This window comes from Anomalospiza imberbis, chromosome 2 (genome assembly GCF_031753505.1).
Source record: "Anomalospiza imberbis isolate Cuckoo-Finch-1a 21T00152 chromosome 2, ASM3175350v1, whole genome shotgun sequence".
NCBI classification, from domain to species: Eukaryota; Metazoa; Chordata; class Aves; order Passeriformes; family Viduidae; genus Anomalospiza; species Anomalospiza imberbis.
This window is the reverse complement of record NC_089682.1, coordinates 62249921-62265932: the sequence shown is the minus strand read 5'-3', so window position 1 is coordinate 62265932 and position 16012 is coordinate 62249921. Positions and strand designations below refer to the sequence as shown.

General features: G+C 38.0%; 1 protein-coding gene across 9 annotated transcripts in view; it reads left to right on the top strand.

Moving 5' to 3' along the window:
- Nucleotides 1-16012, top strand: part of GRIA4 (glutamate ionotropic receptor AMPA type subunit 4) — a 211852-nt gene that overhangs the window by 130846 nt on the left and 64994 nt on the right. For all 9 annotated transcript variants that reach the window (XR_010996327.1, XM_068181400.1, XM_068181399.1 and 6 more), the window contains exons 5-8: nt 6435-6488; nt 8452-8610; nt 10431-10598; nt 11810-11914. Coding sequence is in view for 8 of the 9 variants with exons in the window: in XM_068181400.1 (XP_068037501.1) it covers nt 6435-6488; nt 8452-8610; nt 10431-10598; nt 11810-11914 (486 nt within the window). In the remaining variant the exon portion in view is untranslated. The remainder of the gene's footprint in view (nt 1-6434; nt 6489-8451; nt 8611-10430; nt 10599-11809; nt 11915-16012) is intronic.

Below are 16012 nucleotides of genomic sequence, written 5' to 3'. Positions count from 1 at the left end.
TCCTCTCCCACCATCTCCATCTGACAAAGCTGAAACCTCAGCTTTCTATGTGTTCAGAGCCTTCCAGTGTCCACTGTGAACAGCATTTTCTTCTGAATTTTGCATACTGAAACAGTTTTGCTGTTAGAGATCATCAGTCTAGCTCCTGGTGTACCAAACAGGCTGATTCCAGTCAGTTTTTTCCTGCACCCTGCTCTCCCCAGACCATAAGAATTAAATAGGATGTTTCCCAGTAGATGAGCACTTTTCTCAGCTCTGTCAGTGCTTTGTATCATCAAGATTAAGCCTCATTGCTCACCCAGGGCTTATTTGCCTTTAAACAGAGAAGTGAAAACTGTTATGGAGCATCTGGCACAGATTTAATGCTTCAATGTACACAGCTGAACTGATACTTAATCATAAAAAAGAATTACTTTGTCCTGTGTAATATTAAAATTTACACATGGATTTAAAGTTGCCACAAAGTATTAGTATCACTAATCTTATAAATACTGCAAGTCAATAAGCTCTAATTAATAATGGCTAACAATTGTTATTAACAAGCATAATAAGGAAGTAGCTGCCCAGTGTCTTGAATGCTGTTCACAGCTGTCTAACTAAATCAGTTGTTCAATGTGTTGTTTGACACCACTGATTCCTCAGCCTTAAAGAGCCTTGAGATATGTTGTTGAGAAATATCATGTACGTGTTTGTACTGAAAAACAGATCTCTCTGATAGATAAAATGGAGCAGGTTGTCACAGCAAGAATTAGTAGTAGCAGTAGTAGAAGAATTTGCAGTAGTATTAGCAGCAGTAGTAATAGTAGTAGTAGCAGGAGTAGTAGTAGTTAATATTACCATCAAAGTGAAAGCAAATAAATGTCTGTGTGGAGAAATGTACAGAAGCCAAGATATTCCCCTCCTTCTTCATCTCCTCTCAATTTGTCTCAGGAGTGCTAAACTTGAAAAATTAATGTTTGACTGCTAAATTTCTCTAAATTGACCGAGTTGTCAATTTGGCTGGTTTTAAAAACACTTTTTTTTTTCTTGTCTTAGTTTCCAGCGTGTCCACTAACTGAAGATAGCACTTGGCACTTTTGCAAATCATATTTACATTACTAACATACATAATTTAAGATAATAATAAATTAAAACATGATACTTTGCAATAAATTGCAACATAATAGAGGAAGGCAAAAGCTAACCAGACACGTGAGTTACATAGAATACTAGCTCCAACATTCCTGCTTCCCTGTTTTTCATGAAAACAGAGATGTGTTGGCACAAAGGATCACTACCAAAATACAGATGAGTATTTATCAAGAGACAGCATGGCTTTTACATGTATTTTAGTGGCATAATGTAGATTTTTAATCTCTTATTTCAGAAACAGCATGGGGTGACTGCAGTTTTCCCCTATGTCTATTAGATTTGCATGAATAAAATGCAGGTTTAGTTGTGCTCTCACACAACCACAGGAGCAAATCATTAGCCAAAGAATTTGGCATGTGCACAGCACACAGTAGTGTGGGCTGGTAGCAGCATTGTTGGACTTCATACAACTTCAGGGCCAGAGTAGCAGCTCTCTGCGTAACTCAGTCTCAGAGGGAATCTTCCCAGAGAGAAGATTCATAAAGTGCCTTTTCTTCATCATTCTTTACTCTCCATGCTTTTCTTTTTTTCCCTAGAGGTCTATGGAGTTGCTTCTAAGCAACACTGGAATGTCAATACAAACTGATAGTTCTCCTTGAAGGAGCCAGCCGCCAGCACTGCCACCAGCAGTGTCCTCACCCTGCAGAGCCAGGAGGAGCTCTGCACAGGCTCCTTTCTCTGGGGTGGCTGGCATTTTGCACACAGTCCCACACTGCCCAGTAATAAGAATGCATTTTGTTACTGCAGCACACAACTGATGAGGTTTGGACATGAGAAACAATTTATTTCAGTTGCTGAAAGAGCAAATAGGCAGCAGGCGACAAAGGATGAATATGAATGATTCAAAAGATTTGTGAAGTGACCCTCTTCTTACACCCTTCATCTCTTTCCTCGCTTCCTTTTTCCTTACAAGTCTCCACATCCTATTTAGGATAGGAGTAGGCTTTGAATGCAAACAACTTTAGCAGCAGAAGGAAGCAAATAGCTATGCTCAGGGCACTGGTTAATGACCTTTGAGCCACCTCTCCAGGTCTTCTTCCACAACAGTTTCCTGCACTGTGCAGGGCTCTCTGCTTTGCCAGCTGATGGTAAGCGTGGGGTCTGTGTGGGAAGCATCATTCTCTGCCCAGCTGTGAGAGGGGCAGGTGTGCACAGCCCTGTTCCAGCTCAGCACCTGCCTTCACAAGAGAGACAGAGCCACATCTTCTTTGTTTTCTGCCTTCTTTAGCATCCTCTCTAAAGGCTGTCCACCCTTTCCTCAATAAGAATGCCCTTTTCTGAGCACTAGTTATTAAAATTGGGCTTTTTTCTCAAATGCTTTTTTATGGCTTTGTGAAAGATTTATCCTGGGTTCAGATATTGTGTAAAATCCCACTTCAGTTGTGGTTTATAGCATCACCATTTCTGCTCCAATATTTCAGATCAGGTCTCAATCTTCTGTCTTTAACAAGTCTCCACTCTTTTTATATTGCGTTTGACAGACTTCATTTTATTGCAGGTGTTCTTTTTCTTAAGGCAGTGTATTGTGACACAATACCAAAGAGGAAAACCTTTGTTAAAGTCTGATTGGTAATGCACAGCTGTCACCCTTTGAAAAGATTTAACTGAAAATAAGTCCTTTTCACTCCAGCTGTACTGACCTCCATCTTCTGTAAATCATAACGAGGGACATTTCATGCTACCAAAGTTAAGCATTATTTTAAAATGAGTTATGTGCAATATCCATTTCACAATAGTAGAGAACAGAGGATGACCTGGGGCCAGATTCTCTGTTCAGATGCTGATGCAAGTTTGCAAATGGTTTTATCAAAGTCAGTGACCTTGCCACACACAGGAAAAAAAAAAGAAAATAATCAAAGCAGACACTGGTAGCCCTTCTTTCCAATAGTAGAACAGATTCTGAATTTCCTAGACCAGGCTATTGTTCAGCTAAATTGAAAGAACAGTGTTGTAACATAAAGTCACAGAGTTGTGTCAAGTGCCTGAGTTGGATCTCACTGGCCCTGCTTTTATCAAACTTTAAAGTCAATGTAATTCTAGTTACTTTTGATTACTACTGGAATTCTGAAATAAGAATAAGGTATTTTCATAATTGTCTTATAGTAGATCATCAACTAAAAATTCTTATAAGGCACTGTTCTTTTTAGTTTCTTATATGTATATGCATTTTATAATGGTGAAATTCATCTCAGTTAACATTAAGGACATAAAATATAGGTGTCTGCATCAGAGCTAATCCCCATCAACTCTTTCTAGTCAATGCAGAAAAATACACACTTTCAGGGCACAAGCTGTCTAATTAGTTTTACAAATGTCCTTTAGAATAAGCTGAATCATTTCCTCAGAGACCCTGCTCTTTCCACTGACGATAAGGGAAGTTAAGACAGCTCCATGCTACATAACTGTACTTGTGTTGTTTACCCAAAGAAACAATGAAAGAATACAATGAAGACATCAAATTTTAGGTTTTTCAAAAATGTTATATTATTCACATCAAATCCAGGAATTCTGCAGTAGTATCTACATGCATTTCCTAGGAACAATCACAGAAATAAATCTCAAAAGGAGATTTGCCCAAGATGAGGGTGAATAGCTTAATAACAGATCCAAGGAGAAAAACATGGGAGGTGTTGGAACTAGATGATCTTTAAGGTCTCTTCCAATTCAAACCATTCTATGATTCTATGATCTTAAATTATGTCAGTCCACTTAACAACTTTCAGGTTGTGATGAGGTATTTATTTAAAAATGCAGTTTTTACCCTATGTCAGTTTCCCTGTAAGGGGGAGGCAAATATTTTCATTCAGCAGTGCACTCATTCATGTGCACTGCTGAATGAGTACAGATGTATAAGCTTTATTGGGATTAAGGGTTATAATCCTTTTGAAGCCATTGACCCAGCCAGGACCTGAAACTTTTTATTATATGGAAAAATTCATTACTTGAGAGTATCCTCCTCACATACTTACAATAGGGAAAGTTGCGACTTCTTCCTCTCTAACACTCCCAATAAAATGGTAGCCATGGTATTAAATCACTGATCTGGTAGTTTTATTAAGTCTAAAATCAATTTATACAAAGGGTAACAATCATGGCTTGGGTGCTTAGTGTCATTTGGGATTTTTTAGGTTTATGTTTTGGTTTTTAAATAGAAGCACTTTAGCTATAGACTATTGTCTTGGTTTAGGGCACATTAGGAAGGAAATCTCCAAAGGAATCCCTCTAGAAAGGAAAATCAAGCAGTCCCTCCCCAACCTGTTCAGGATACATAAACCTCTTTCAAGAGAAGTGGGAAAAGTCTGTTTATTTGACAAGAAAAGTATTCACAAACACGAGAAAATGAATAATATTAAACAATGGAACCTCTCGCTGTTCTGAAGAGATGGCAAATTCAGAGAGAGTCCTTTTCATGGGCTGTAGCACGGCTCATTCAGTCTCTTGTCAGTCCCTCATGCGCTGGAAAATGCCACATCCTGGGCCTTGGTGGGCCACAGGCATGAGCCCCTGGTGTTCTGCTGGTTTTTTGGTCCAGAGCAGATTTGAACAGTTCCAGGAAAAAATGACACAGTCTTGGGAAAACTTTCCTAGCCATGGTTAATGATGAAAACCAGCAAAAAAGCAAAAAAAAAAAAAAAGCTCCCTGTCTCTCTCTCTCTCACTGTCCATGCTGCAGACAACACAGTCAGTGAGGGAGAATGCATGGGAGAGAACGCAGTTTCTGAAAAGACACTGCGCTTTGTTTCCCCGCCTTTGCTCTCAGAACCAGTCTTAAAGATGCAGAACTTCATATCCAGCATGAACAGAACAGATGACTGGGGATAGAAGCATCATAAAGTCACCCTAGGACAACTATACATATGAGTTTGGGATAGAGCAAAAGGATGAATGAAAAATTGCTTATTTAGTTTATTACTTAAGGTAATGAAATTAAAAGAATTTTGACCACATACTTATGTCAAGGGAAAATCCCTTGGATTTTCCCATCCACTCTCCTGAAAAAGGGAATTGATTTACTGGAATGATAGAGTCCAGAATCAAGCATTTCCAAATCTTAACCTATTTAGATTAAGATAGTGGATTCCTGCATGTCTTTGGTCAAAATATTTAGTTCTTCGTCAGCTTTTCTTCATCTCTAAAATGTTTTTACTCACTTTTTACATCACTGGGAAAAAGGGCTGCAAGGCCTAGTCAGTGTTTGTTCTCTTTTGAGCATGAGGTGTAATCCCTAAAGGCAGGAAGTTGTCAATTCTTCAGGCAGAGTCTAGAGCTGAGATCTCAAAGCAGGAAAGGAAACAGATCCACAAGCTTCCTGTTACTTAACTGAGTAACCTGCACTTCGTGGAAAACCTTTGCTTGTGTCTTATTTATTCATTTGGAGGGAAGCTAAATTGCTTCCTGGAGAGGTAAAAATTAGAGCTGCATGCAGACTTCTATAGTGAGTGGTGGACTATAAATAATAAGATCTCAAAGGACTGTACTGTTAACTGCAAGCTGCATGTTACTGGCAGTACTTTAGTTGCTAGTTACTGGTTATTAGTACTGCTTAGTTTCTTTAGTGAAAGCAGCTTTAATCTGCAATGCATCTATTATCACCATTTTCTACTGGCAAAATAGTACCTCATTTTCTTTTTTCAGCACAATAAATGAGAGTCATTCCACCATAGAAATTGCAATAATATTGATGCAACTTGCAGGTGGACTTAGTTTTTGTGCAAACCCTCTGGTTGATCTTGCCATATCATGGTTGTTGCCTTTTCTGCATCACTTGATGCTACATTTTGGTTAAACACTCAGGCAACCTTGCTCTGTCCTTGTTCATGCTCATTCCTAAAATCTTTAGCATTTTACTAAGATCTAAATAACATTCTTAGCATTTGACCACGTCAAGAGCAAACAGCTTTGATCTCAAGAGATAAGCCCCCAGTTTCATTCATAAATTCTGCACTTATTTCAAATGAGAAAGTAAATCAGTGGGTAGGCTTTCTAGCTAGTGTGACATCTCCTCCTTCTGAATTTGTATCCCACAGATAATTGCTCTATTTGGTAACATAGTATACTACAGTAACATTTTCAATACAGAAGGCACTCAGATTACCAGTTCATTACTTTACTCACTGTAATTTTAACCTTTTACCATTATTAAGCCCCTGGAAAGTTATAGGTATGCCATTGCAAAAAGACTCCCAGCTTTATATTACCAGTGCTATATATTTCAGTTTATATCTAACTTTCTATGAAAACAGCTTTATAAAGAAAACAGTATGATATTGTTTTTCCTTTTTTGTCTTATTTCTCTCCCACAGATTGTGAGCGTGGGAAAGCATGTTAAAGGATACCATTATATTGTTGCCAACCTGGTAAGATACTTTTCTAGAATTATACCCCTGCTCGGTAAGTGAAACACTCAGTTCTACTTTGAAGTTATAGCACTTCACACAGCATTTCCCATTTGTCTCTAATATGTGTTTGTACATAATACATTCTTGATGGTGTGTAAAAGAACATGAGTTTCTTATTGCAGCTATCTAGATATGAAGGGCACAATAATATAGTAAATAATACTCCTAAATTTTATCAAAATCAAGGTAGGAGGAAGAACTGATAAGTGTATCTTGAAGCTGAATTAAAATTTACAGAACTACAATGATTTTTTACTTGTCTTTTTATTATTAGTAACTTAAGAATTCTAGAGGTACCTTTTATGCATTCCCCAAGGAACATGTATTTTCCGGTAAGATCAGCAATTTCCAGTCAAATTACTGCTTCAGTATTTTTACTTTAAGGCTAAACTGGACGTTCACACAGCTAATGTTCAGAAGAGGGCAAAGAAAGAGCAAATGCAGTATTTTATTATTTAAATGACTCATTCTTTAAGCCAAAATACCTGCCTGGCAAAGCACAATGAATGTAGGACAGAGTCTAATGCATGCTTTAAACTGTTTTCTTTCTACTCACCCTCAAGGTATTTTAGTTGACGTGAAATATTTTATTGTGCTTTGCTGCACTTGAACCTTCACTTAGTACCATTTCAGATTATATTTGAAGCCTCAGGTGTTTCAAATGAGATGTCTGTACTCTTAGGTCTTATAAATTAGATTTTTCAGCATTATTATTTTATAGTTCCACAAGTAATTATTCTCATGCAAAATAGTTGTTGTAAACAAGGAACTGGATGTTGCAGTAATCTGCTAGTGAGGTATGCAGTGGAGATGGACACATCTGATCTACTTCAGCAGGGGCACACTTTGTTATCTACTGTCTCTTCAATTATGTGGGTAATATAACTTTCTGATGTGTCACCTTTTATATTTACTGTCAGTATCCCTTAGGATATGAATCAGATCTCTGTCCTTAACAAGTGTTTTTCCCTTGGGATATTGGGTCAGTACCCCAGTGCCCCACAATTTATTTTTCCTAAATATTTCTAGATTTGTGTTTTCGCTGATAAATACCAATCAGAGGAACTTAAGAAAATTAAAATAAGATTCCACTTGAGCTAGCCTTTGACATAGCAACTAGGAAAGGAGAAAGATTTATGCTTGCTTCTTAGTGCTTTAGCAGTTTGTGTTATGCAGTTTATTGAAGTTCAGTTTTGTCTCTAAAGGCAAATTCTAGTAAAGAATTGTGCTGAACAGATTACCCAGAGAAACCAATAGGTCAGGAGATATATTTGCTTTATCTTCTCTTTCAGTGTTGGGATTCACTCTAGGTTTTCAATTTATAACAAATCTAAGAGCTACCACAATCCTATTTAACAGAGGTGTTATTCTGATGTTGTTTTCCTTGCACTAACAATGAGATCCTCATGTGCTGTCTCTGCCTTCTAATGTCTATTATATTATCTCATTTTCAGCCTAAACAATGAATCCTGGAGTAAGCGTATTTACAGAATAGGATTGTTCATTTTTTAAACATGCAAAAAAAGAGGGATGCATTTTTTAAAGCACTACTACAGTGCTTATTCCAATCTGACAACATTGATGGAAATTGGATTAAGCCTTTAATATTCTGCAGGCATTTTTCAGTTGATTTGCCAAAGGCAGTTCTTCAAAAATGGTCTGCCATTCCCAACAATGTGTTGCTTAGCTGTCAAGACCACCCTAGCAATAATGTGGCAAATCTATTTCTTGGCTTTTTTTCTTTATTACACAAATGGAAGTTATGAATGAAGGTTCAACACTATTCCCTGGTTTCAAATTTTGCCTTCTAATGGAATCCTGCTATTGTGCATTCTTTATTCTGCCATTATCTACTGACCTAGAACAGATTGGACCCACAGCGGTGTAGGAGGGCAAACAAAATCTTAAATTGATTTTCTAGGGATTCAAAGATATTTCTCTGGAGAGATTTATGCATGGAGGAGCCAATGTGACTGGATTTCAGCTAGTGGATTTCAGTACCCCAATGGTAACTAAGCTGATGCAGCGCTGGAAGAAACTGGATCAGAGAGAATACCCAGGATCTGAGACCCCACCAAAGGTACTCCCCGATCTGAAGCACTACCAAAGATATCACTCCAGGGTTCTAATTTCTGATTAACATTGTTGAATACATGAATGAAGACTTTAATATTTAGGCAGAAGAGAAGGCAGTTGATCTTACTATTACTGGCCATTCACCATGCCTATCCTTACATTTGTATGGTGGAAATGAAAATTGCAACACATTTTGCTGATGTACTTAAATGTCTGTTATCACTTATTCTCCAACTTCACCCCTTTACTGACAGAAGATAAAGGTCAAATGCTTAACTGACAACTTAATTTCAATAAAATTTACATTAATTAGTCTAATTATCTAGGTTTCTTTGGAGTGCAGATCTTTCCTGGCAGATTAATTCTGGATGAGATATTACTTTAACTGTAATAAATTAAAGTAAATCTGCTACCTTTAAATTTTCATATGGGGTTTCCTTTGGAAATTTTCCACCTCAAAAACTCATGTAGAAATCACATTCGGGTATGATTTTAAAGTTAAATCACATCCCAGAGTTCCTCTACCCTAATCCTTCACAGATTCGTAAGAAAATATTTATTTGACATATAATTTTCCTGGCAGGCAAATCACAGCACAGCTGTAAATATGACTTCAACTAAGTAGTTCTGTTATTATATGCACTAATGCATACCAGAGGTGCTTGAAAATGGGCTCCTTTGTGCTGGGCACTATGCAAAGATAAGCAACCAGCCCTCCCTTGGCTGGGACATTGGTAGCTTGGCAAAGTCTAGAGAGAGCATCAACATGGTTATTATAAGACATAGCTACAGAATTCAGTGACACTCCAAAAATTTATGTTTAAAAAAACACAAAAAAAAAAAACCAAAAAGAAACAAACCAAAACCAAGGGCTTTGAATGCAGACATCCCCAATTACTGGTGACAGGAAAGATTCTACCTATAGGACTCCTTGCGACAAAACCAAGATTATTCGGTCTGCTTCTGAGAAGTCAGCATGATTAATTGAATCACACATAATTCATCTCGAGATAACCAAAATTTGAGGCTATATAGATAAACCATGTGTCAAAGACCTTGCAATCTGCAAGACAAAGGAAAGGAAGGAAATTAGATTTGAATAATAGAATCTGAATTTTGGAAGTTAGAGAGTATATCAATATCAGCCCTGGGCATATGAACAACTTTCCCTGATGCATTGTTTTTATCAGAGGACCATACTGAGAAAACACCTCTGTTTATGTGGCTGCAGGCTAACATCTGCCAAAGATTTTTTCTAAACGTTTCATTTGGCGCATTATGAACCTATTGCTGTAGTTAGTGTAGAAACACAGACTGCTCAGGGTACCTATCAGGCAGAGATCCAACACAGGTTTTCTAATAGGAAGAATCTACTCTTGATCATTCTTAACAGTTCCAGTAGCCTGGATGTCTGCTCATCAGCTGTGCATTTTTTCAGGTTTGTTTTTTTTTTGTGAGTGAGTTATTGTTTCCTTCTTTTCTTTTGAGTAAGTTGGGTTGATGGGGTCATTCCCTATTGTATAAGTCAAGTGGAAAAAAAAAGAAAAGGAAAAATATTTGAATATTTCAAGTTTAATTTGTTTTCTTTTTAATTAATTCTTAATATGCAGATTTTTCTACCCTTAGGAAATACAAATTTAAAGCTGTACCTACTGAAATGTCCTACATTTGTCCCTTAGACAAAATTGCTTTTGATTTTGAGGAGAGCTGTTTTCTAAACGAAGGTATAGAAACTGCTGCATAATGAATCAAGCTAGAATTATCTTGAAACAGCAGAATTTTTTTTGGTCAGCTCTGAAGAGCTGTGTTTGTCTGTCTATTTAGTATACATCTGCATTGACATATGATGGAGTACTTGTGATGGCTGAAACTTTCCGTAATCTTAGAAGACAGAAAATTGATATTTCAAGGAGAGGAAATGCTGGTGATTGTCTTGCCAACCCTGCAGCCCCATGGGGTCAAGGAATTGATATGGAGAGGACATTAAAACAGGTAAGGGGAGGCTTTATTCTGGGGATCTTTTAGAATTTTGTATACCAGTTGCACTCTATATGACTTCCAAAACAGTATGCACAAGGGTAGTAATAGGAGAGGGAAAATTATTTTCTACTTGGAAATTGGAAGCAGCTTGGGCTGTTCAGGTTGTTCTGATTTTTAACTTGGAATGAAGGCAGAGAGGAACTACTACTATTTGAAGCTACTGTTAGATCTTTTGAGAGAGTTGGAACTTCCTCCACAGCACTGCTGAATTCAATTTTTACTATTGCAAATAACCTGGCTGTACAGATATTGTCATTTAAGAAAAAAGGCATAACCACATAATATAACCTTTCAAATATGTTTCTGTCATCTTCAATAAAAGTAGACTTCTCCCAGGGACATCACATAGGTAGGTTTGGGTTTTTTTCTTTAAAAAGAAATAACCCAGAGCTATGGGCTATTTCAGGATTTTGAATTCCTGACGAATATGGATGCCTAGAAAGTTCCAGATCTCTGTCAAGATGATTTAGCCTTTCCTTTGAATGGAACAATAACAAAAATAAAAATCCTGCAGTAGAATTTAAATCATTGCAAATGAGCAGACTCCACTCAGGAGAAACTGCTGAGGAGAAGTGACTGCTGACAGAGCTGGCAGCTCCGTGCCTGGAAGCCAAGGTTTCAATCCTGGAGAAAAATCAGCAGATAGAAATGGACAGAGGGAAAGAGTAAGTGATTTCAAGCCACATCCTGACTCTTAGTGAGAGAAATAAAGCATTTGGTATGCTTCACGTATTCTGTGTAGATGCAGAGATGTGTAACAATTGAGAGAAACAGTAAGTCAGGCTTCTGTGTTCAGGCAGACAGCATGAGACTTCAAATTCTGCCAAAGAGGTTTTTATGGCCAGATCCTGATAAAAATCAAAGCCATCAGCAATACGGCCACAACTTCTTTGGGACAAGGACCACAGCTTGGGCATTCTTCAGTGCACAATAAAGTGCTGAAAGAAAGAAAAAGTGTTCTGGTTTCAGCTGAGGCACGGGTGCTGGGAACCTGCCACAGCCAATTGTACGGCTTCACATCTGGCCTTCTTCATTAGAATGCTTTGAAAACATCCTTTTCAAGCCCTATCCATATCAGCCCTGTATCATTTGTAGTGCTCTGTGACATTTGAAATAAAGATGATAAGACTGGATCTTCACGGTGGTTTTTCTTCCATTTGTAGGTTCGAATACAAGGTTTGACTGGAAATGTTCAGTTCGACCACTATGGTCGTAGGGTCAACTACACCATGGATGTCTTTGAGCTGAAAAATACTGGCCCTCGGAAGGTATGTGCTGACATTGCTATCCTCATATCATATAAATGAGTTGTGTATGATGAAATGTTATGCAAACTTATATTAAAGTGGACTCTGCCATTTGAAAAGGTATAATACACTGAGTACGTGGATATTTCTGGTGAAAGCAGTTTTTAGCTGCATTTTCTACTAGATGCTATTATTCAGTGCCTCAAATTGGGGAGCACAAAAACAAGTGTGCATCTTGGAGTGGTGGGATGTCAGTCAGTCAAGCATACTAATGAAAGCCAGCTGGATGGCACGTTGCTAGGTTGCTGGGTGATGGAAAATGGTCAGAATTCTGAATAGTAGATATTTCTTGTATCTTATCCCTAGATTTCTGGCTTGAAAATTACTTGCATTTTTAAGCAAGTTGATTTGTACATTCTGTGTAAACATGAACCATAGATTGTAACTAACACAAGGCTTTTAAGGGTGAAAGGACAGAAGAGGAGAGAGGAAGAGAGAATGACCTGAATAGTTGTGTTTTCTGAAATTTATTGCAGTATCTAATCCTGTGTGCTTGATTGGCTTGGTTGCTTGCAAGCAAATGCACATTAATACATGTCTAAGCAGATCCTTCATGTCTGAATGCTCATTATCACTCAGCCCAATCACTTTGAAAATATAATCTTGGGTACTTTGTGGATCCTTTCTCTTCTGCGCTGAAATTTGTCCATTTATCATAGTATAAAACAAATAAAAGCAGAAAACGTACTCAGGCTCAAGGATTTTCATTTATTTGAGTCATTGTGACCTATTTTGTTTGTGAGGTCATCAGAACAAGAAAAGAGGGCAGGTGATGGTGAATAGGGTACTCATGGCTGCTTGAGTCGGGGCTAAAGCAATCAAAATTGAGTTAAACAGTCCTCTGCTGTTGGCCAGAGGTGACAAGTGCAGTAAATACTACCAGGAGAACTGTGTGTCCCTGGAGACAGTTACCTGCCACAGATCTGAGAAAGCAGAGTATTAAACTGCAGACCCAGAGCAGAATTACACACTTGGATGAAAAAAATTGCCACTATATCACAGTATAGAGACACAGACCAAAGCAAAGCATGTGCCTGCATATAAGGCCTGTTGGTGCAGTTGTCTTTTGAGAGTGTGACAGATGGCTCAAGAATAAATTGAGAAAGGTGAGTTTGTCTTTCCTCTCTTGGGAAGTCCACTGTCTTGTGCCAGAAAATGTGTCTGATCTTGCTACTAGCCCTGCTTCCTTCCAGTCTCCATGCCACACCATTGACAGCCTGGAGGATATGTGGGCGGCTGGGGTGCACTGGAGGAAACAGTGAATTATGCCCTTTCCATCCCCTGTCCTCTGTTGTACAGGAGGGAAGGCAAGGTGCAAAGAGATGTGTTTAATTAGGTCACAACTTCAGTAACTCATTAGGGAATTTGCTTGTCAGCAAACTTTTGAAAAGAGTTGATGTTTCAACCTTTGTCACCTGTTATGGGACAGGTGTCTGTCTGGCACCACTGCAGGGATGTCCCCATCCTCTCTTCTTTCCTGCAGTTTAAGGGGAGGGTGACTGCAAACAGAGGAGCTATGTCAGAGCTGTACTAGAGGCCCAAGGTGCTTTTCTTACCTTTCAGTCATGCCTCTCTGCCTCTCCTAAGTCATTACCTGTATTTGACATAACAAGTCATAACACCTTTGAAAGATCTGGCTACTCATAAGAATTAATTTCTCATGTATTAGATAGTGCTTTATGTGTGATTATTGGACCAGTTCTGTGGTCCAGCCTGACAAATCCTATATAATATGTGAGAAATGACTCTATTTAATTGAACTAAAAGGCCTTCACTATTAATGTCTTCTTCTCATGTCCAACATAACATGACTTATGAGTCACCCAGCACTATTCTTTCAAAACTGCCTTTCCAGTCAGAGTACTGCATGGCTCCAGTCTTTAGAAAAGTGATTTTTGTGGCCCACAGCCTTAAGTATGTGAAGATATTATTAAAAAACAGCACAGCTAGACAGAGGCAGATTTCCACATGGTTTAGTAAAATGGGAAATATTAGTCTATGCTCACATTAGTTTCATTTATGCAGCTCTTCTGACTTGGTTCTTTTCTGCAGAGCAGTAACAAAATCTGCTGGTGAGGGGAAAGGACAGGAGGATGAGGATCACAGAGATGTAATAGAATGACTCCTGTGACTGCAGGGATGTGATCAAGTGATTGCGGATTTCACTGGTGCCCAGGCACTGGCCCAGAGGCAATGAGCACAAACTGAAACACGGGAGGTTCCTTCAGAACATTAGGAAATACTTTTGCATCCTCTGAGAGTGACCAAACATTGCCACAGGTTGTGCAGGGAGGTTGTGAAGTCTTCATCTTTGGAGAAATTCAGAAGGCATCCAGACACAGTCCTGGGCAAATGGCTTTAGGCTGAACAAGGGGTTTGACTAAATGGCCTCCAGAGGTCCATTCCCAGCTCAATAATTCTGTAATTGTGTCATTCATCATGCATCCTGTTACCAAAATGAAAAAAAATGGAAAAGAAAAAGTAAACAAAGTATATACACTACATTACATGCACAAGACAGTCTAAGATTTGGCTTCTGAATTCCAACTTGACAACATGAAAATTAGTTATCAAAATGTTTCTGTATTCTCTTGCCCTCAGTGGCTTGTGAGCTCAAACAGGATCACTTCAGTGGTTACTACAAGGTGCACAGGCCTTCAGAAAGGACACTGTTCATTTAAATGCCAAACTGTTATAGCAAATTTACTTTAAAGTGAATATTTTTGCAGTATTTTTTTCTTAAAAGATAAATTCAGCCTCTGTATAAGTGGATGCAACTGCTATGAAGTTCAGTTGCAGCCCAAATAGAATTGGAGGTACTTTTATAGCTAAATTCAATCCTATCCTTTGAGAATTTTTTTTTTCCTTGTGGAGCTGAGGTATTTATGGGAAAGCAAACTGTTATTTAGTGCTCTCCAAGTGACTGTGTATCTCTATACTTTTATACAAGTGTCATGACATATCTTTCATATTTATTCAGTAATCTAGTTCCAGAGTTACTTTAGTGCAGGTTAGCATTGAACACATACAAGCTCACACCAATGCAAAAAAAGCTAAAATTCCTTTAAAAGATGCCTATCATTTCTCAAATAATGCCTTTATCTCTGTCTGAATTTTCATATGGTACTTACTTCTGTAGCACAGTATATCATTAATTTTCATTTTCTTTCCTTCTGAACTTCATAGCAGTGAAGACTTGCACAATGAAAAATCATCATTCACTATCATATTTCCCCAAACTGCCAGATTTTGGTGTACATATTTTGCCTTTAGCTGGTCACAGTTTTCTGACAAGAGCTCCACATTTTCAATAATTAATTGTATCTGTGGCTGTATGGCTGTTTGGCTGAAAAAGAATATTTGTTAGCAGTGTATACTACTAGGAAGAAAACCTTCCTCTCTACTATATCAGCACTGCTGACACTTCCTGTTAGCTGCAGACACCTAAATCAAGGCTCCAGTGCTGTAAGAACAATCATAAAAAGAAAAGGAACATTTCAACTAAATGTATGGGAACTTGTGCATGGACAGTTTGTGCTTGTTTGCTTCATTATTTAAAAAAAAAAAAAAAAAAACAACAAAAAAAAAATCACTCATGTTCAGTCAAACTGCTCTAGGGACTGTTAAAATGACTTGCCTCTCCATGCAGTTTTTTCAAGGAAACTAATGAAATAGTAAATGTAAAAATTAAGAGGAGGGTTGACAATTTTAATAAAATACAGGATATATATATATATAATGCATATAAGTCAGGAACAAGATGCACTCCCCTGCTCTTTTAGACTCTCATATCACATCACTGCATTGAGCTGAACATGTCATGGAGGCAGAATCCTATGTGACAGTGAATTTAATCAGGGTTTTACAATAGTGCTGGAAATAATATTGACTACATAACTGATTTGATCATTTACCCAGTTTCCATCATACTGAAATTTTTCATCCAAGGCACAGTGTCCTTTCATCCTGACAATTCCATTGAAGCTCTTCCTAGAGCCCACTTTCTACTAAAATTCCTGCTCCTCTTCTAGTAAGATAAACAAGGCATTCCTCTCTCCC